Source organism: Xenopus laevis, chromosome 7S, assembly GCF_017654675.1.
Source record: "Xenopus laevis strain J_2021 chromosome 7S, Xenopus_laevis_v10.1, whole genome shotgun sequence".
Lineage (NCBI taxonomy): Eukaryota > Metazoa > Chordata > Amphibia > Anura > Pipidae > Xenopus > Xenopus laevis.
The window spans coordinates 82,743,281-82,766,289 of record NC_054384.1 but is presented as its reverse complement, the minus strand read 5'-3'; the positions used below and the strand labels follow the sequence as shown (position 1 = coordinate 82,766,289).

Below are 23,009 nucleotides of genomic sequence, written 5' to 3'. Positions count from 1 at the left end.
GAATGTTTTAAACTCGGTTGAATAGGATCGCCCCGAAAACTCGAATCAAATTCAAATCGAATTTTTGAAACTCGATAACTTGAATGTCAGGTAGGCTGCTAACAACTCCAAATTGATCCCTGGCTATCTCTTTTTGACTTAAACAGCAATTTGGCAGGTTTAGGGTGGCAAATAGTCAAATTTGAGTTGTTAAAGGGCCAGAGTATGATAAAACTTGAAAATCAAATTTCGAATTTTTTGAAAAACGTTTTTTTGACCATAAAAAAACTCGAAAATTCTAATTTACAATTCGACCCTTGATAAATCTACCCTCTTTTATTGCAACATAAATTTCTCAGACTGTATTTGGACAGATCAACTGCTTTTGTCTTTTCAATTTTCTTTTTCTTTTACAAAGTTTACACAGTGAAGGAACATAAGGAACATAAGTGAGAGGTTTTGTCTGTTAGATAACAGGGTCAAGGGTTTCATCAGAAATCTTGGAGCCCCACACTACCCCTTAAAGGTGGCCTCAGTTTTTAATCCACTGCTCCCATCTGGGCAGTAGATCTTGCCAAATAAGCACAATAGTACTCCAATAACAAAATATGGTCATTTATATTCCCTGTCTAGTCGCTACCTATTACATAAGACTACAATCCACCCACTCCCCATTTTACAAATCAAATCTTCACATCTCTTGTGCACCCCTCTGCCATGGGGCCCCTGATGGTGGCCTACAAGGGTGTTACTCTGGTCACTCAATAAGATATTGCTATGGGATCTGCTTTAACCCTTTAAAACAATTCATTTTTGCTGTCATTACATTTTCATTTGGTGCTGCATGCTTGCCATGAACCAAGAAATATAAAAAACAATGTATTAGCATGTACATGCTGTTTAAATATTCTGATATATATTATAGAATTGTTTTTGCCAATGTTGCATAGAAATTCGCATTCAATATAATTTCAGAAAAGTTTTGGAACAGAGCTGCAAAGATCTTAAGCACCAAATAGAAATTCTTCTAGACAAAGAGACAGTATTAACACAGAATAATTCTGCCCTTCAGCATAAAATTCATCAACAAGAATCTCAGCTACGTACCTTGGACGATGTACAAAATGTGTCCGCAAAGGAGGTCAGTTAAGCATAAACTGTGTCTCATTTTGTTTGGTTGTTTATCAAGTTGCCATGTGGTGAAAGGTCCCAAAATGAAAGAAATGATCTCTATGCAACTTTTATATAAAACAAAGGTTTAAACAAGGTTTATGACTGCCGAGACCAATGTGGCCTTTTTAATATAATTAAAAATTGCATTAATTGTACACTGCTACTAGTTGTGTGCAAGACATGAGATACAGAATACATCGCAGACATTTAGTCATATGTATACTTGACTTCTCTGACTTCATCAGTCTAGATTTTACTGTATTGTTGACCAGCAGTCTGCCCTACTGTAGTGCGGGCAGAGGATTTTCAGTTTAATAAGCTCTATTCGATCATACAGGTATGGGATTCGTTATCCGGAAACCAGTTATCCAGAAAGCTCAGAATTACAGATAGGTTGTCTCCCATAGACTCTATTATAACCTATAATTGTTACATCAGTGTTTAGTCCCTCTTTTCCTGCAAGGATTTCAAATGATGCAGAAAGAGAAGGACTGTTAAACAACTGGATTTCAGCATAGAAAATGGCATTTATTTATACTTTTTGAAGAAACAGCTAACTGTGATGGGTATATTAGGGGAAACACACGGATTGGTATCCCTGTGTGTATATGTAAATATATTGGATCCTTATTTAACCCAACTATAGGTGGAGGTCTGACCGGGTCAGATGAAAAAGTATTAATATAGTTTAAGAAAAAAGAAACCCCACCAAATAGAAGTTTCTATACCTATACCAAGTCAAATTGAACCATGAATTGCAAAATCAGGCTGATTAATGATAATAATAATTCATTAATAAAGGTGCTAGTTAATAAATTAAGTAAAGTGCTAGTGCAAATAAATAAAGTGAAATTAATCAGTACCAAGGGCTGATAACAAAATTAATTATTTCTAAGTCCAATGGGTGTATTACCCCACCAATAGATTCCAATAGCACCCCTTAATAAGTAAATTCATTCATTAATTCATATAGAGTGTGATTGAACAAGATAAATATAGTAAATTAATATTGCAATAAATTACACCAATAAAGTGCGGTGCAATAAATAGGTTAAAAAATGAGACTTGGTAATTAATTAGATGGTTAAAAAGGAGTTGATAAAAAGATGGCCAAAATTCGGAATGGGTTAAAAGGTTATTCGGTCATATTCCAAGATTAGAGTTGAGAGAAATTGGAAAATATAGTAGGTGGAGTTGTCCCAAAAACTAACTGCCTATTTTGTTTCTAAAGCCTGGGACACCACAAAGTCAAGGCAGGACAGGGTAACCGGAGCTGTGGCCTTGTAATTTAACTTGCCCTAACAATTAAAAGAGGCTAAATAGCCCTAAAAAACCACAAACTCACGGCCCCTTAGAATGGAAGGAAGATAAAAGAGGTGGTATAGTAAAGTATTTAGACCAAAATTCCTGCCCCTATAAAGATATCCAGTATATTCCCCTAATGGAATTGTTGTTTCAGGATCAGATTTGTTAAGATAAGGAGATCAATTTTCAAGAGAACGCCGACGCGCGTTTCGCTTAGAAGCTTTGTCAAGGCGAAAGTCTTGTTCAATCACAATCTATATGAATTAATGAATGAATTTACTTATTAAGGGGTGCTATTGGAATCTATTGGTGGGGTAATACACCCATTGGACTTAGAAATAATTAATTTTGTTATCAGCCCTTGGTACTGATTAATTTCACTTTATTTATTTGCACTAGCACTTTACTTAATTTATTAACTAGCACCTTTATTAATGAATTATTATTATCATTAATCAGCCTGATTTTGCAATTCATGGTTCAATTTGACTTGGTATGGGTATATTAGGGGTTTCTGTGTTATGTGGGCCTCTTTATCAAATTTTGGTTTGGAAGTCGGAATTCCCATTTAATGTTTACATGATTCTCTAGTAGACTTAAGGTATGAAGATCTAAATTACATAAAGATATGATATCTGGAAAACCCGGTCCCTAACATTCTGGATAACAGGTCCCATACCTGTAACTGTGTAGCGAGGAGTTGGTGGAATGGGTACAATAAAGACACCAGGCTACAAATAAACTTAGTATGTTTTTTTTTAAATTGTAATGCTTGGGATTTCATAAAGAATTAAGATGGCCATACATTAGATCAGTGCTGTCCAACTTCTGTGCTACCAAGGGCCGGATTTTTTTCTGGTCTACATGGTGGAAGGCCAATAATGAAGCCAGTGTTAGCCACTCCCTGTTTTAGACCACACCCACTTTAAACCACACCCATGTTATCACAAAACCATGTCCACATTAATAGCACACCAAAAAACCAAATGGTTGGTGCTCACTGCAGGGATATCACACATATGTGAAAAAAAGTTAAGTCATATTAAGACGTACCCTTATTCCATATGTCTCCTCTTCCCCTGTGGATAACACAGTACCCCCCAGCACATGATTAAACACCATAGGGGCCCCTAACAATAATTTTCAAATGCTAACAAACTCCCAGAACAAATTCCAGGCTTATGTTTCACAGGCAGAGCAGGGCACACACATATGGGAAGGCAGAGTATTACACACTGGCAGAGTATAGCACACACAGACAGAGTATGGCACACCCAAGGAAAATAGGGACAGCGGATTATGGCACACAAAGGGAGTTTAGGGCAGGCAGATTATGGCATACACAGGGAGCATGGGGCAGGCAAAGTAGGCCACACGCAGGAAGCATAGGGACGATAGAGTATGGCACACACATGAAGCATGGGGCAGGCAGAGTATGGGACACACAGGGACCATAGGGAAGGCAGAACAGAGCAGGAGACAGGGAAACCCATCAGGACCACTCTAATATGTATTACATACAGTGACACAGTGTTGCTGCCCCATTAGCATTTTGAATAAGGTGTGAACAGGTGAACAATGTGGCAGTTTCAGTCTGGGTCTCAGGTGTGAACAGTACAGGGTTTTAGGATCTGAGCAAAAGAGATGTCACAGGTGTGAACAATGCAGGAGGGATTACATGTGTGAACAAAATAGAGGATTACAGTTTGAATTTAAATTTAAACAATGCAGGGGCAAGTTAATCTTTGCAGTGATACCTATTAAAGTTTACACATGGTAAGCAGGCAGACTTTCGTGTGGAGGGCCACACAAGGGGGGGGGGAAGGGGCCTCCAGTTGGACAGCCCCACATTAGAATATGCGCTCAGTTGCTGAGGTTGCAAACAAGCGGATCTTTCACTGATATAACCACCTTCAGGTTGGAAATATTGGGCTGATCTGACCATTTGGCCCTTAGGCCAACAATTGCTGTAATGTGGGCGATTGGATTGAGGGCCACATCAATGCACAGATGTGTACCTTAATCTGATGGGAAAATCTAGCCTGATCAACATCTGCCCCATACATGGGCAGATAGGGCCCCATACATGGGCAGATAGACCAGCATAGATTTGGATGGAGCACAAGAGTCGCAGACTTAGCTGCAAAAAGATTTATTAAATCACAACATGTTTCGGATCATATGGATCCTTTTTCAAGTGGCAGATAGGCTGCTAAATTGGTCTAAAGGGCCAAAATCAGCAGCATAAATCTGACCCATATGGCTACCATAATACTGTAGCATGGCAAGCCTCACAGGAAGTCACCCTTTAGCACTCAGAAGAGGGGAATAAAAGAAACCTTGTGGAAGAAACATTGGGAAACCCTTTAATACAGCACTCAGTTGCAAAATCACATTTGCATAAAGGCTTGCAATAATTCACTATGGCGCTAGAGTATATATCACCTCCCCATTTAAGAGGTGACAAATGTACACTATAATTTAGAGATTACTCTGCATGCTTAATAATTGACAATACACAAACGTGGTATGATTTTTCAGTTAGTTCAATTTCAATTAATTGAATTTACTTTCATGCTATTACAGCAATTTAACATGTACCAAAATATTTAGCATTTCAGATACAAACAATATAATGCGTATAATACACACCACCCAGCAATAGAGAATCTTTTCTCATGGCCAGGGTGGGGGTAGTCTACTGTTCTTGGCCCTTGCTTTAAATTACCCTCCTGCAGCAAAGAAGTCAGTGTGTGTGCCTATGGGAGAGTAGCAAAGAGTGGGGCTTGTAGCTAAGGGTGCGAGACTGGCTTCCAAGTGCAGTTGCTCTCTATTCATTTCAAATATCGCTTGCACACAGGGTACACATGGATTACTTGTCAGTGTCACCCAGCAACTGCCAAGACAAATGATTGTCATTGTAATAAGGAAATAGGGAATGTTTCTATTGCTGAAAAAATTGTGTAAAAAGTTGTGTAAAATAAAAGATGGATTTATCAGGGGGTGTTTTATTTTACGTCATGTGAACACCGCATTGGGGTCTTCTGGATAATGGATCTTTCTGTAATTTGGATCTTCATACTATAAAATCCTTTAAACATTAAATAAACCCAATAGGCTGGGTTTGCTTCCAATAGGGATTAATTATGTCATAGTTTGGATCAAGTATAATGTACTGTTGTATTTTTACAGAGAAAATGGAAATTATTTTAAAAAATTTGGATGATTTGGATAAAATGGAGTCTATGGGAGACGGCCATTCCATAATTTGGAGCGTTCTGGATAACGAATTTTTGCATAACGGATTCCTGTAATAGAAAATATAGAAAATGTAAAGAAAATCCTGAATCTCTACATACTTTTTGTTAAATATATTTTATTATTATAAAATATAATAATTGTTATTATTATTATAATGCTTTTGGTATACAGAGCATTTCGACCCAATGTGGTTGTCTAATGAGGTACCAAAGTGGTCAAAATACACCTGCCTGTCAGCAGCTGCTTTCTATTCATATCTGAACATAAAATACGCTGCTTATGGCAGGGACTGGTACTATCGGGTGCGGATTGCTCAGGCGATGTGTGCCATAAGCCTTTTAGTAAAAGTAGTAATAGAATTCTTTTTCTTTTACATAACTACATAAATTTGATTTATGACATGTCTAGTTATGTACGTGTAAGATTAGAATCCCTACATTATAACTAACTAAGTGTTCGGTCTTCTTAAGTGATTCTGGCTGCAACACTGCTGAGAGCAGCTATTATCATAGATTTTATTTATGCTGTGCTCTCTTTCTATTAGCGGATCCATATTGAGAATGCAAACCAGAAACTGACTGAGGAGCTTCTGCATGTGCAGCAAGAGAAGGAACAGCTGCACAAAGAATATGAGAATATTCTGAAACAGCTGGATGAATATATTAGGTAACTAATGCTTTTGCTTTGTTTGGTTGCTAGACTACACTTACATACATGTTATGCTGTATTAAATGTGACATTTCACATTGGATAGTTTACCTTAAAATTAACTTTTAGTATGCTGTATGTAGTAGTAATGGTGTAAAATGCCAGTAAGGGCTTTTGCCTAAAGCGGGGTTTAGTTCTCCTTTAATGTAGATGATCATGGCCCCATTTCAGCTTTTAATAAGGCTACTCATATATGAAAAGCTTGGTAACCAGAGTTTGTGAACCAATGCACTAAGGTGTCCCTTACTTGTAAGTAAATCCCATTACTATTAACTAGCCAGATACTGGGTTAAGCAGCTGGTTTGGGGATTTCATGTTAAAGGAGAACTAACCCCCCCGTTAATTAAAAATCCCCATCCCATTGGCCCCCCTCACTGCTTTCTCCCTCCTTAGTAACTCAGTGGAAAAAGTGTCCCTGTCATGTACCTTGGCGTATTTATGCAGAGTAGCGCAGCAGAGCTCTCCGGCGCCATCTTCTGTATCTTCTAGTTCCTCGCGGAAGTGAGCGCCGGCACGGAGCTTTTTTGTGAATTCGCAGTTGGGACCATTCTGGTATTTGTGACTTCTGCGCATGCACGGAAAGCTCCGAAGATTGCAGAAGGAAAAGAAGAGTATCCGAAGATACAGAAGATGGCGCCGGAGAGCTCCGCTACTCTGCATAAATATGCCAAGGTACATGACAGGGACACCTTTTCCACTAAGTTACTAGTGTAATTAGAGTTACTAAGGAGGGAGAAAGCAGTGAGGGGGGGACGACGACAATGGATGGAAGAGGATGGGGATTTAGGGGTTTAGTTCTCCTTTAAGTAAACGTTTAGTACCTTTTTATGCTTAATGATGGCTTTTTTTTAATCTTTTTTCCCTTAAAGGAAATTACAAGCATGATACCATCAGAATTACACATTCTACATCTGCCAAAAGGAAGGTGAGAAATCTGTTTTTCCTCTTCATTATTCTGGTTCTTTCACAACATTAAATGACAAGGAAAGTGCAAATCCATGGGGGTGCCAATATGTAAGGGCAGTGGTATATGGGTAGAAATGTCGCCCGCGATTATTTATGAGCGAGGGCAACAAATATCATGGAAATGCCTCTCCAGAATTGAAATCCAGAGGCAACTTTGGACGACTTAGTGATATGTTGGTCATACCTCTAGAGGCAACTTTGGGAGACTTATCGATATGTTGGTCATACCGCAAGCGATTTCAACTATTTCCTAATGGAGAGACATTTTCAGGAGATTTGTCGCTTGCGCTTACTTATAAATAACCGCAGGTGATAAATCCTCCTGTGTGCCACTGTCCTAAGGCACCCCCCAGTGATAATAATTGCTAACTTTAATCCCTGGCTGGCTCTTCTCCTATTGCACAAATGCATTAGCCTACTATATTTTCCAATGAGGGCCAGGCACAGGGGTGATACAGTCACAGGCAGTTAGAGGGCAGTAGAAATTATTATTAATGTTATATAGTGCCTGCAGGTTATGCTAGGGTCTTACAATAAATGAACAAACAAAGGTTACAGAATTAATCCGTACGATCAGAGGGCCCTGCTCTATAAATATTCAAGTCGTATTTCTATAGGTTATACTTGAAATGTCCTTGAAGTCTTCAGACCCTTCCAATAGTTAGGCCACTGATATGTGCTTGAAAAATCTATTCACAAAATGGAATTTTCTGGTCAGAAAATGTGGCCTCTCTTAACTCCTGAAAATATTTGCTGTTTTATAGTTTGTTTTTTGGTATTTAATACCCTGCAATATTTTTTTCCCCCGTTTAGTTTTTCAGCTCATGGAAACCCCAGTCCTTCCGGAATACTAAAAGCCATTAAGATTAACACTATGTATTTGCCACACTGGAACAGAATGGCATTTGACTTCTCAAAATGTGAACACATTTTGCCAAAGTGAACGGGTGCTGGTAAGAGATCCTTTATCCAGAAACTCATTATCCAGAAAGCTCAGAATTACGGAAAGGCCATCTCTCATACAGTCCATTTTAAGAAATTAATTCTGATTTTAAAAATGATTACCTTTTTATCTGTAATTATAGAATAGAACTGTACTTGATGATAACCACTAGCTACGACTACTGCGTGAATCCATATTGGTGGCAAAATGGCTACACAGCAGCTTCTTTATATAAACTATAGCATTATATAAACTATAGCAAACACACTAGTTTTACCAGTGCAGAGCAATCGTACATTGTATTTTCATTACTTTAAATCATTTGAATTTTCTGGTGTTACTGTTCCTTTAAGAATCCAATATTGTACAGCATTATTTTGAAGATCACCAAGTAAGCTTGAAGTGGGCAATATCTGGCTGACGCAGAATGTCAGCTTGTTGGTGTGGTCCTATCCCCAACAAGAATTATAAAACCTGCCCAATCAATATGGTGTAAATTTTTTGTCAGATATTGGCTGCACTGGTCTATTAGAGTCCAATACATGGGGGCATGTTTACTAACATTGGAGATAAATATCTGGAGAGATTTCTGGAGATGTTGCCCATAGCAACCAATCAGATCTTTGCTTTTGTTTTCTAACTTGGCTGTGGCTGTTTAAATCTAATTGCTGATTGGTTCGCATGGGCAACATCTCCAGAAATTTCTCCAGATATTTATCTCCAATGTTAGTAAACATGCCCCATGGGCCAATAAACTTCTGACTTGGTCTGGAAGGACCAAATTGGCAGCTTTTAGCGGCATATATACGCCCACTTTAAGCTTAACAAGCTAATAGCATTTTAAGCATCAGTTTATGGTGAGGCAAAATAGAAAGGCAAATAATAAAATGAAACATCAACATGCTACAAGTTCATTAAAAAAAGTTGAACTTCCCTTTTAATATAATCTTAGGGTCAGGCCACACTGGGCGTTTTGGGGAAATTTGGTCGCCTGGTGACTAATCGCCTCATTTTGGCAGCGACCTATCTCCCCAAACGCCTTCCCTCACTCTGCGCTGGCTAAAATGAAAAAAAAAAACGCCGGCGCTAATCACACGCGGTATTTCGTTTTCTGAAGTCGCCTGAAGTTGCCTAGGAAACCAGGCAACTTCAGAAAAGGAATCGCCGCGTGTGATTAGCGCCATCGTTTTTTAATTTTAGCCGGCGCAGAGTGAGGGAAAGTGTTTGGGGAGATTGGTCGCCGCAAAAACGAGGCAATTAGTCGCCAGGCGACCAAATCTCCCCAAAACGCCCAGTGTGGCCTTACCCTTACAGGGGAAATAATGAATGAAACTTTCTTAGTTATCACAGATCTTATCAGCAAAATAAACAGCATTCCTAGCCCCAGACCTTTCATAAGTACTATTTGAACCTTGAATTTCCAAACATCTTTAAGCCCTTTATGTAGACATAGACCTTTGCACGCAGTTCTTGTTGATCGAAACTATACAGAATATCCTTTATCCCAAATGAAATTACTGGTAACAAAAGACATTTGTATTGGCCGTTACTGTGGAATGAGACATAACAGGCTGTGTTCTCGCTTGTTCCATTTACAGCAAGTACAATGAGTATTTTAAAAGAAATACAATACCCCTTAAAAGAAAGTATAATTGGAAAATAAATGTTTCTCGGCAAGTGTTGGCGAGAGACTGAAGTATCATTGTTATGTACACCACTCATATTGCTTTATAGGTAATACACTGATGGCTGTATCGACTACCCTTGCAGGTAACCTTAACAACTACTACCAGACATGTAGGGCCATATTTATCAAGGGTCGAATTTCGAATTGATAAAATTTCGAAATTCGAATTAAAAAAGACCAACCGAAATTAAGTTAAAGTTTTTTTTGGTTGGTCGAATAGGTCTGTATTCAATCGAATAGGTGCGTATTCGGCCAAATTCGAATCATATGAATTGAAGGAATATCGCATTCGATCGAATTTGATTCAAAGTTTTCACCCCAAAAAACGTAGATTTTTCAAAGTCCACCAATTGACTCCAGATAGGTTCTAGGAGGTCCCCCATAGGCTAAAACAGCAATTCGGCAGGTATTAGATGGGGAATGGTTGAAGTCGAATTTTTAAAGAGACAGTACATGATACATTTCAATATTAGAATTTTCAAATTTTTTGCAAATTCGAATCGAATTTGGACTATTCCATAGTCAAAGTTTTTTTTTCATTCGAAAATTCACCTCGACCTTTGATGAATCTGCCCCTTATTATTTATCTGTGTTTTGTCACATTGGGCAGCACATTATAGCTGTGTTATATTAATATTTGTTAAAGGGGTGGTTCATATCTAACTTTTAGTATGATATAGAATGGCCAATTCTAAGCAACTTTTCAATTGGTCTTCATTATTTATTCCAGCTTTCAAATTGGGGGGACTGACCCCATCTAAAAAACAAATGCTCTGTCAGGCTAGAAATGTATTGTTATTGCTACTTTTTATTACTCATCTTTCTATTCAGGCCTCTCCCATTCATATTTGTCTCTTATTCAAATCAATGCATGGTTGCTAGGGTAATTTGCACTCTAGCAACCAAATCGCTGAAATTGCAAACTGGAGAGCTGCTGAATAAAAAGTTAAATAACTCAAAAACCAAACTAATTGAAAAAAATTTAAATAAATGGTACATTTTCTCAGAATATCATTTTCTACATCATACTAACAGTTAACTCAAAGGTGAACAACTCCTTTAATCTGGTTTGGGACATTAGGATACAGGACAATATCATGTAGAACCATGTATGATCTTTCTGGCAATATTATGTCCTTGAACTTTGAGCGTTGAGCCAGGTCTGGTTCCATTGGTCATAGGCCTGTTTCTCAACTATGAACATATATAAGTACATATATAAGTGTCTGTAGTGGATCTGAGTGTGTCTGTTTGTAGTATGTCTCACCATGAGTCCAGGAACCTTGGGTGTCACCCAGCTTTCCACAGGGTTGAATACAGTGCGTATGATTTCAAATATAAATGGACATTGGCAACTTATAAGCAACTTACTGTATGTAGGAGTGCATATTTTATTTTTGAAGTTTTCCAAATACTGATTGTTTGAAGCAGAGTCAAACTGGGGGCCTGAGGCTGTCTCCATGCCCCCCTCCTGTGATTGTGGATGCGCGCACATAGTTTTTTCTCCCCACCATTGCACATGCACGCGTACTGGGTTTTCGCCACGATTGCTCATGCACGCGCATCCTCTTTTTTTTTTTTATATTTTTTGTATGATCTGAAGATTATATTTGAAGGGAGCAGGTCTGGGCCGGTGGGGCCCCCAAGTGGCGGGGTCCACCGGATTTTTTCCCGGTGTCCCGACAGCTCAGTGTGACCCTGGTTTGAAGCCATGCAAAGCTTATTCCAAGACCTTTTTTAATTGATTTCCATTTTTTTTATCATTTTTCAACCTGTGAGATAATTTTTAAGGGTAAATTTACTAAGAGGCGAAAATTCACAGTGACAGCTTTGCAGGCATCGCAACACTTCGGCATGTAAAAATTTGCTCAGACAATGCTAATTTACTAAAATGCAAAGTTGCATCCTGTGCGCCGAACACTGGCGAATTTTCACTAGCTTTACTTCGCCAATGCGAGCAAATCCAAGCCAAGATGCACTAGCATTCAATTCTGCCTAGCGCAACTTCGTTAGAGGACTTCGCTCAGACTAATTTGCATACGGCAGGAAATTTGAACTTGAATGGTCTGTATTTTACATGTTGCATCGAATACATTACATTTATACTGATAACTACACAAGTGCAGGGAACCTTAAAGTCTATAGAGATGTTTTAATGCCCTACACATGAGCCCACTGTAAAATAATGTGCCATATGGTAGAAAATGTATGGGGGAAACCAGGTTCCCTGAAAAAAAAAATGTATGGCTTTTGCAGCCTATCACCCTGAAAAAATTAAAAGACACCAGCGTTTTTTGGACTTTCCACTTAAAAATTATGATGTAAGTAACAGAAGATTGAGGATGTTCTTTGTACTCCAATGCACTTCGCCTGGTCAGAGCTGGCGAAGGCAAGCAACGCTAGCATCTATCTCATTCGCTAGCGGAGAAATTGGCGATGTCACATCGCCTTTTAGTAAATTTACCCCTAATTAGTATGATGTAGAGAGTGATATTCGGAGACAGTTTGCAGTTGGTTTTCGTTTTTTATTAGTTGTGGCTTTTGAGTTATTTAACTTTTTATTCTGCAGCTCTCCAGTTTGCAATTTCATCGGTCTGGTTGCTAAGGTCCTAATTGCCCCAGCAACCACGCACTGATTTGAATAAGAGACTGGAATATGAATATGAGAAGGCTTGAAAAGAAAGATGAGTAATAAAAAGTAGCAACAACAATACATGTTTTGTATTTTTTGATGGGGTCAGTGACCCCCATTTGAAATCTGAAAATTCGGAAGAAAAAGGTTAATAATTCAAAAACTATAAATAAGAAATAATGATCAATTGCAAAGTTGCTTAGAATTAACCCTTCCATAACTTACTAAAAGTTAACGTAAAGGTTAACATAAATGTTATTGTTCCTGTCTCTGGTGTTTCAGTCTGGCAGTTCAGTGATCCAGGTGCTGCTTCTGCTACATTTAGTTGATACATTTACCAGCAGTATCTGCTGAATATTAGCAACTATTGTATCAATTCAAACAGCTGCCTTTAATGAAACTCAGGGATTCTGCTCAGCAGGGACAAAGATAAATTAAGCAGATGAAAATGTTTATTGCTAGTCAACTCTGCAAACAACTGAACTGAAAAAAAAGTGTTAGAAGGTGAACAATCCCTTTAAAGGATAAGTAAACCTTTAAAATAACTGAGTGTAAAATTGATGAGGGTGCTATTCTTAGAATGTTTGCAATGTATCATTATTTATTTTGTTTTTATTCCAAGATATTAAAGGATACATGTGCTGTTAATATGAATAAATTTTGATACAACAGCACTGCCTGCTGGTCAGTTTCCGAAAGTCTGACCACCAAGTAGTCAAGGAAGTTGTCACGAGAAATAACGAGGCTGCTCTTATGTTCTTCTGCTTAGGAAAAAAAACTAGAAACCTTTCTCAAATCTTTCCTAAGCAGAAGAACATCAGACAAGCCTCTTTCTTTCTTCTGACAACTTCCTTGGTAGTCAGACTTGTCGGAAACTGACCAGTAGGTGGCGCTGTTGTATCAAAATTCATTCATATTAACAGCACATGTATCCCTTAATATCTTGGAATAAATAATGAATGCAAATTACAAAAGTGCTTAGAATAGCACCCTTATCAATTTTACATTCACTTATTTTAAAGGTTGACCTATCCTTTAATAGGATCCCCAACGGTTGCATATCAGCTTCCAGTCCATAAAATGATGGAGACAAATTAATTGTGCAATAATTTTATTTCCTAAAAAAAAATGTTGTTGGGTCAATCCTATTTACCCGAGTTATAAATTTCGATTGGTCTAATTTCAAGTTCATGGGAGTTTATAAAAACTCCCATGAACTCGAAATTCGATCTTTGATAAATGTGCCTTCCCGGGTCCAAATTTTGTGTTTCTAAGTGATCTAGCAGTTGTATCCATGGCTTTCGTAAATGACAAATCTTGAGTCCTGGTGTATAAAAGAAACTGCGCTACAATGTGATTTTAAGGCAACAGGTAGAGTCCAAAAAAAAAATAGAGGAGCTGCTATAACGGAAATCAGTTTCCATTTTCTATAGCACGTTCTAGTTGGGGGAACTGTTTATACTGTAACTGAAAATGTGATTGGCTGTGGGTGTATTTAGGTTGCACTTTGTAGTAACAATGTTTTTTTCAAGGCAAGGTTATATTACAATATGTAAAGAGAAAATTAATGAAGTGTCAGAGTTACAATTCAATGACATAACAGATAAACACAATGTTATGGAACAGTTCTATCCAGGGCTTACTTTGCTCTGTATTCATGCCAGAAAGTATGACTCATTTTCCAGGAGTTTGCACATATAGTTTTGTTTTTACATGGAATTCCTTCTTGTTAAATAAACCTTTCTCTAATGTACTGTCTTTTTAACAAACGTGCAAGTACTACAATATTGGTTTGTTCTGTTTGAAGTTGGCATTTTCCCTAAACAATTACTTTAATTCTCCACTGAAATGTGCATGAAATTGTTTTTCGGTGTGAAAAATTCCTCGAAGCTGGATCTCCTGAACATATTGCACGGTCTAAAGGGCCCGGCGGTACAATTTATAAAGAAGTAGGGTTAAAGAGATACTGACACCAGAAATTGAACCTTTTTTTTTTACATCTACCATAAAATTGGCTTTGTGTGCTTCTCATAATTTTGCCATAAAGTATTTGCCCAATGCTTTTGCATTACCTATCTGACTCCTTGTGATCGCCTTAGAGGAGGCTGCCATATATGTGCAGCAGAAATCCGCTAGTCAAAGTCAAAGTGGATCAAAGTAAACTTTATTGTCATCTCAGCAGTATACGAATACACAGTGAGACGAGACAATGTGGCTCCAGCTAGTACATATCACAAAAAGGCACTTAAACATACACAATAAATATGTAAACATGAAATGTACAATATATTGGCAGACATTGGATATAATTATAGCATTAGAAACTTTAACTGACAAGCTGACATGGGACAGTCAGGTTGGCAAAACAGTCAGGTTTAGGAACTTTAACAATGACTTACAAAAACAAAAATCTCAGCAAAAAAATTGAAAAAAAATGGAAATGAGGAAGGGCCATGCGGTCCCAAAACGTTTGATCAATTGAAGTGTTGTGAGCACCATGGAATAATATTTGGGATTACCCCGTTTGCAGTAAAAACAGGTATCAGCTATTTTCTCATATATAAGATTCATTGCTAGGGTGTGGCTGGGCCAATGCCATATACCTGCCTCCCCTGAATTGACTTTGTGTTTATCAAATAACTAAGCATAATAACTATATGTTTTAAGGACCTCTGCAACTCCTGGCAGAATTTGAAATGCATTTTATTGTTTCTCTCTCCCCCTCCTAGCAAATTCAGGGCCAACTCCATCCATTATTGTTTCACTGATATCAATATTAAATGTATTTTATGATTTAAACTAACCACAACTGTTATGAATATATCAATTGCACTGCTCTGTGCCACCAATTTGCCAGATTGGCGGGTTTATAGCAAAATTGGGCTATTTTTAAAACGAATTGGCGGGTTTTAAAAGGTACCAATTTGGGACCCAGCTCCCATTTCCCAGTGCTGGATTCGTTGTTGCTGCTGGAGGAATCTGCTTGAATGAGAGAGCCACTAACACATCTACCTCCCGGAAGCCCTTCTGTGGTTTCAACTGCCAGTGTCTGTGAATGTGTTACCTGTATAAGGTATGGGATATAGAATTAGCAGTGTATGAATTGGGCTAGTTTTGGGCTACTTTTAAAATGGCTTTTGGCTAACTTTTTGGCTAGTTTTTTTTAAAGTTTGGAGGGTTTTGAAATTTAAACCTGGCAAACTAAAAGAGTTTGTGGGTGCAGAGGGTGGAGGCCAATTAGGCCTGTGACTAGCCTCTGATGGCAATTGGTCAGCCCAAGTCTGTCCAGCTAAACTGCACATCACTGTGTTGGTTAGGCCATATATAAAAATATAAATCGTAACAGAGGACCAGGTTGGGTGTGGGTTTCATTTTCTTTGACCAATACATCACTACCTCACAGTTATGGGGGGGGCAGCCAAATAAACTGGGATCTTAAATGCCATTGTGGGACCTGTCCTGGGGCAACTGTGCATGACCTGTTAAAGGGAACAATTCCAAAGGGAAGTGGGGAAATGCAGATAGTTTGTTTATTCCTGATGAGTTTCACTTCAGTATGTTTTGTGCAGGTTTTAGAGTTATCAAACCCAAGCTTTTATCACTCTCCCTGCATTCTCCCCAGTCCCTGCTTCCATAACCGATCGATTCTCGAAAATCCTCTCACTAATGTGTCCGATTCCTTCCCTGACTCCCCACAGCACAGAAGAGTCTCATGATAGGACTCTCCTCTACTTAGAACTAAACAAGGAACTAATTGCTAAAATGCAGTTCAGGTCACATGTGCACACAATGCGCATAAACCGTGGCGCTTCTTCATAGACTTTGCAGTTACCACTCTCCCATAATCCCTAAATGCAGGCCAATAGCATCACCCGCCAACTTCATACAAACAAAGCATGTAAAAGCAGCGCCTGCGCACAAATCCTACTTAGCCGCTAGCCAGTTTTGCCCAAGATAGAAATGGAGGTACCAGCTTCCAACAGTAGCAACTCCATCGTTTTCTTTGATATCAGTATCGGTGGGCAGGTAACACGCGGTGTTAAATGTAATTCAATGAAAAGGTCCTGCGTTAAGTTATAGGATTCTATACTTTCATACACGACGCAGTATGTACTACACATCTCAACTGCCTCTAGTGGCTGAGCAAATGGGACTGGCCGGTGTAGTAAATTATGAGCAAATAAATTACGTGCAATACTGTGGCTCATTTATCACAGACTGTTATACACTGTGATTTCATACCTGGGTTGTATGTATGGGTTTCCACTCTTCTCTCTCATCTGTAACCCTAAACCTTTACTGATGATCCACAGAGATCTGTAAATATGAACACTAAAGGCCCCCATACACGGGCTGATAAAAGCTGCCGATAGACCGAGTCGGCAGCTTATTGCCTCTTGTGTGGGGCCCCCTGACTGGCTTCCCCTGATCGATATCATGCCGATTGGGCAGAGTAAAAAATCAAGTCGGATCACGGGTTTGCGTTTTGTCAATCCAACACCATTCTACTAAATCTCTCATGGAGTTTAGCTCTAACATTTGCAGAGACTGAGAGTGTGACACGCTAAGTGCAAACCCCGGGCCGTCCTAAACCCTTATTGAGTTCCTAACCTTGAACTCCAAAGGAAAGCCCTAAACACTAATCTTCAAACTGACTAGGTAAAAAAGCAAATGACAATGCCCCTGAAAGGCTTTGACTGTTTAGAAAAAAAATTCTGCAGAACTGTGCTAAATAAAAAGTAAAAATATACGTTATCCAGCAGAATTGTTGGTGCATGACAGCATTCCACCAGGAATTAGGGCAGAGACACACGCGGCAATTCGGCCTGCGACTAATCTCCCAAACTGCCTTCCCGCCAGCTAGAATGAAAATCCCCAGCGGGATGGCACTCGGAGCGCTTAGTTTTCCGAAATCACCCGAAGTAGCCTCACGAGGAAACTTCGAGTGACTTAGGAAAACGAAGTGCCCCGAGTGCCATCCCGTGGGCAATTTTCATTCTAGCTGGCGGCAAGGCAGAGGGGGGCAGTTCAGAGAGATTAATCGCCCAAAGAAGAGGAGGTTTGTCGCCGGGCGATTAATCTCCCCGAATTGCTGTGTGTGTCTCTGCCCTTAATCTGTTAGTTTGCTAGGCAGGGGTGCTTCGCCAATGAGGCGAGTTGAGGCTGTCGCCTCAGGCGGCAGCACCCCACTAGGTACCAGGGGCAGCAAAAATACTGCTCCTGGTACTTTAAGAGCGACTTTCCAGGGGGAGGGGGGGAGGGGGGGCAGCAGCAACTGCTGCTGCCTCAGGCAGCGGATGGGCCAGGATCGCCCCTGTTGCTAGGTTACACAATCAGGAGTGATCCTGGCCCTTTGCCGCCCTAGGCAGCTTGCTGCTGCAGCTCCTGTGCACAATGTAGTAGAAGTTTAATCATCTCATTCCCCTGTGTTCTACATTAGAATGTAAAATCCACAAATTAAAAAAAATGCGTTTTTTCTTTTGCATGTAACTATGAATAAAGAAAAATGCATATATTCCAGAAAAATAATATGTTTATGGATTTTTCACAAGGAAACTAATTTAATTTCCATTTACTTTTTAAGGAGGTGGGACGGATGAAGGTGGAACTTTTTGCAGATGTTGTACCAAAAACAGCAGAGAACTTCAGGTAAAGCCACATCACTTTTCCACTCAAAACTATGGAGTAGATATATAGCAAATGGTAAAGAAGTAGGATGGCACACACTATTGCAATCGTGCTAAAACATAAGTGTTTTATTTGGATCTCAAACAAAACACTTATGTTTTAGCACGATTACAATAGTGTGTGCCATCCTACTTCTTTACCATATGGAATAAGGGAACCAAGTCAAGCAGCAAGGTTTCTGGATAGAGCACCACCAACATACAGCCATAGTCTTTTAAACTATTGTATGCTATAGATCTATAGCAACACTGACAAAGTTTGCTACTGCCTATAGCAATCAAAAGCTTGCTGTAATTTTTGTATCTTTATAGATCAATAAGACTAATGGCACACAGAGTATTTTGACTGGTGTTATATTAGTGAGAATTTCCCAAAACAAAACCCCTGCCATGTGCCGGCTTCCCCCCTACATTTCCTAACATATGGCACATAAACTATACAATGGGCTCATGTGTAGGGCATTATATCAACTCTATTTTCTTTTATTAAGCTTCTCTGGGCTTGTGTAGTGTATTTGCTGTAACATATACGTCCATTCAACTTTAACTTCCCGTTGTATGCAAATTAGCCAACGCTAGCACAACTCTGCTTCCTGAATTAATGCTAGCGCAACTTCGCCGGTGTTCGGTGACCCTGGACGCAACTTTGCATGTTAGTGAATTAGCGTTGTCTGAGCGAAGTTTTGCCTGGTGAAGTGTTGCGCTGCCTGCAAAGCCATCGCCGGCGAATTTTCGCTGCTTAGTAAATTTGCCCCAATGAGTAGTACTTGCATGTCCCCAACTTATTTTCACCAAATTTATTTTTAAGCATTAAGGCATTGGCACATGGGAGGTTTTGTTGCACACGTAACACAAAACATCAGAAGTTCTCTACCTACAGGCATTAATGTACATTTCTGGTAATGCATATATTTTCTCGCCTGTAATTTACATTAATACTGTCTGAAAGGAACTTCATACGTTTTGTCACCCACACTGGAGGAGGTTGTGTGGCTGAGAAAAAGTCCCGTGTGACATTACCCTTAAGCGTGCTGTATAATAGCAGCAGGTTTGGAAACAAAGATTGGGACCGACTGGTTTAGGGCTTAGAGTGAAGATATATGGAGGATAGAATCAAATCATAAATGTCCCATTAAAGATGTTCAAAGGGTTAATTCTGATATAAAAAAATGTTAGTAGACTAATGCTATGCAGGAATACATTTTAGTGCAAACAGACTTAAGTGTTGTGTAAAGTATTTGACACTTGCTAATTCTAAATAAAATAATTCTCATTTCAGGCAATTCTGTACTGGAGAATTTAGGTTTGTATCCTTGTTTTTTTTTTTTAGCTGATTTGGGGTTTTATCTAAGTAATGGAAGTGATTAAATAGATGGGAATAAATGCATGTATACTAAAATACAATTTACTAGGGATGCACCGAATCCAGGATTCGGCCTTTTTCAGCAGGATTCGGATTCGGCCGAATCCTTCTGCCCGGCTGAACCGAATCCTAATTTGCATATGCAAATTAGGGGTGGCCAGGGGAATCACATGACTTTTTGTCACAAAACAAGGAAGTAAAAAATGTTTTCCCCTTCCCACCCCTAATTTGCATATGCAAATTAGGATTCATTTTCGGTGCGGTATTCGGACGAATCTTTCTCAAAGGATTCGGGGGTTTGGCCGAATCGAAAATAGTGGTTCTAAGAAGCTGTGCTTTTCATTTAATGTTTATTGACTGCTGCAAGAAGCTAGAGTATTCATGTACTGGTTGGAGGGTGGATAATGAACATAACATCTAAAATAAGTTTGCTGTAGATCAGCTAATACGTACCCATAGTTGTTATTACTAACATGTGAATAGTGCGTTGCAACTAAGCAGTATGGCAGCTTTCTTGTAAAGAAAGACCAAAGCTGTTTGTAAACAGGTAACTACTGCACTGCAGACATTTCTACCAACTTTACTGTAATCCCGACAGCTGCTCTAAGGCTATATTAATATTTACAGCAAATTACATTTGCATTTTAGGTCTGAACATTTGCAGTCTAATGCATCTCACAATCTTTTGTTATTCCAATAAAAATCTTTTGTAGAGATCTAAACTGAAATCTTGCATGTTTATTACATGCAATTCTATGTTATAAAGTTGTTGCAGCCTTAACTATTGCATTTAATTTGTTTACCCTTCACTGGTGCTGCTTGTTATTTAATGGTGGAGTGAAGAGGACCAGGAAGAGCAGAGCCATATAAGTGAATTCATGCAACCTTAGCTACTCCATATAGTAACATAGTAATATAGTAGTAACCTAGAAGGTTGAAAAAAAACACACATTCATCATGCTAAACCTTTTTCATTTACATAAAACCTGTCTAACTGCAAGTTGCTCCAGAAAGATCCTGACTCCAAGATCAACCAATCCACTTTTTTCCAAGCGCTAATATCAGTATCCCTGTATTTTTAACCCATTCAACAACTGATTCAGGCAGAGAATTCAAAAACTTCACAGCTCTCACTGTTAAAAGCCCTGTTTTGAATATGACAACGGAACCTCTTTTTTTCTGATGTTAGTGGATGCTTTTGTGTCTGCTTTTGTGTTAACAATATTGTGCCCTTATTTATTTAAACATGATTATAATATATTCCCTTAATTTCCCCCTCTCTAGCTCAAACAATTCCTAATTGACCTTTCTTCATAACTGCAACTTTTCATTACCTATAATAGGATGGTTTGCCTTTAAGTTAACTAGTATGTTAGAGAATAGCCAGTTCTAAGAAACTTTTTTCATTATTCATTTATTATAGTTTTTTGCCTTCTTCTTCTTCTGACTCTTTCCAGTTTTCAAATGGGGGTCACTGACCCCATCTAAAAAACAAATGCTCTGTAAGGCTACAAATGTATTGTTATTGCTCCTTTGTATTTCTCAGTCTCCTATCCAAATCAGTGCATGGTTGTTAGGGGTATTTGGACCCTAGCAACCAGATGGCTGAAATTGCAAACTGGAGAGTTGCTGAATAAAAAGCTAAATAACTCAAAAACCACAAATAATAAAAAATGCAAACCAATTACAAATTGTCTCAGAATATCACTCTCTGTATCATACTTAATGTTAATTCTAAGGCGAACAACTCCTTTAACCATCTTAGTTGCCCTTTTATGGGCTTTCTCTAATTCAGTTATATCCTGTTAGAGCAGTGGAGACCTAACCTGCATAGCTTATTCTAGATGGGGCTTTTCCATAGGTTTGTAAAGGGTTAAGAGATATCCTCTCCTTCAGCAAATACAGCTCAAAACTTTGCTTGCCCTTGCAGCTGTTCACTAACATTGCTTACTTGCTACTGCCAAGTTCATTATCTACAATTGCCTTCTAGGTCCTTTGCCTAATGTAGTTCCATTAAGTGTATCAGTGGCCAGTGACTTACCTCCCAGCGTTTACTTTTCCTGCTCCGGGGGGGGGGGGGCTTTGCTATTGCATAGAGTGAAATTGTTCTTAAAGGTACCATGAGCGTGTTTTTTTCTGACTCGCCTCATTTGCGCTTCTATATTTTTACATCCCAGGTGCATGAACTTACATTTTACAACAATGAATTTCATCTGCCACTTAGCCACCCAGATTGCCAGTTTGTCCAGATCCTTCTCCATTAATTCGTAGCCAAGATGGAGTTCATTGGACCTGCACAGTTTTGTGTCATCCGTGAACACTGATACAGTGCCTTCCTCAAGCCAACAGTGAAGAAATTAAATAAAAGTTTGCCCTATACAGAACTCTGCAGGACCACCCAGCATGTACCATTGAAAACTAATCAGTATACAGAAGAGCAACTTCTATTAATTAAAGGGATCCCGTCATCTGAAAACATGTTTTTTTCAAAACGCATCAGTTAATAGTGCTACTCCAGCAGAATTCTGCACTGAAATCCATTTCTCAAAAGAGCAAACAGATTTTTTTATATTCAATTTTGAAATCTGACATGGGGCTAGACATTTTGTCAATTTCCCAGCTGCCCCCAGTTATGTGACTAGTGCAGCACTATTAACAGATTCATTTTGAAAAAAAAAAATTTTTCCCATGACAGTATCCCTTTAATATACCGAGGGCTACATAATTTGACATGAATTAAGGCAGGAGTGCCGATACTTTACTAATGAGGGGTATACTTTTAGTGATGTTGTCCCATTATGATCTACATCCTTAAAAGCATTGTTACCATTCTGTTCCATGGAAAATATTACTTCAATACTGATTTATGGGAAATGTATATTGCTATATTTAACAAACGACTATTTCTTATGTAACCATAAAGTAATAAATATCTGAATTAAAAGCATGAAATAGGAGGGTGATTTAGACAAGCTGTTTGTTGACAGTGTCTGGAGATCTACTGATCACCAGCTAAAGGTCTACTGGTAGATCCCGATCTTTTGGACACCCCTGAAATAAGGGATATTCTGATACCGCTGTAAAATAAAATTAGTTCTTACTCTAAAGAACAGGCAGTTTGTAGGTGGTTACCTGCAGCATGTATTTAGTACGATGAAGCAATATGTGCTTCCATTATGAGTATAAATCGGATGTAGGAATGCATACAAGTGCATTTATTTACCTTAAACCTGATACAGGTCTGAGCGTTATTTGAAGAGATTATTACATTTAGTCATTTGAATTCACTTTAGAGACTCAGAGGG

The 23,009-nt window shown here is 38.7% G+C and overlaps 1 protein-coding gene across 2 annotated transcripts; it reads left to right on the top strand.

The window, feature by feature from the left end:
* The first annotated feature begins 951 nt into the window (after nt 1-951).
* On the top strand, nt 952-22,230 carry LOC108697662 (peptidyl-prolyl cis-trans isomerase H-like). Of its 2 annotated transcripts, XR_005963074.1 has the most exons (7): nt 952-1,120; nt 6,263-6,384; nt 7,296-7,351; nt 8,206-8,345; nt 18,239-18,303; nt 19,621-19,644; nt 21,882-22,230. XR_005963074.1 is itself a non-coding variant. In XM_018227915.2 (6 exons), exons 2-6 carry the CDS (start codon nt 6,372-6,374, stop codon nt 21,973-21,975), a joined length of 252 nt encoding a protein of 83 aa, XP_018083404.1. In that variant the 5' UTR covers nt 952-1,120; nt 6,263-6,371; the 3' UTR covers nt 21,976-22,230. The 2 variants fall into 2 exon arrangements, 1 of the variants encoding a protein (XP_018083404.1); XM_018227915.2 differs by lacking the exon at nt 8,206-8,345.
* Nucleotides 22,231-23,009: the final 779 nt, after the last annotated feature.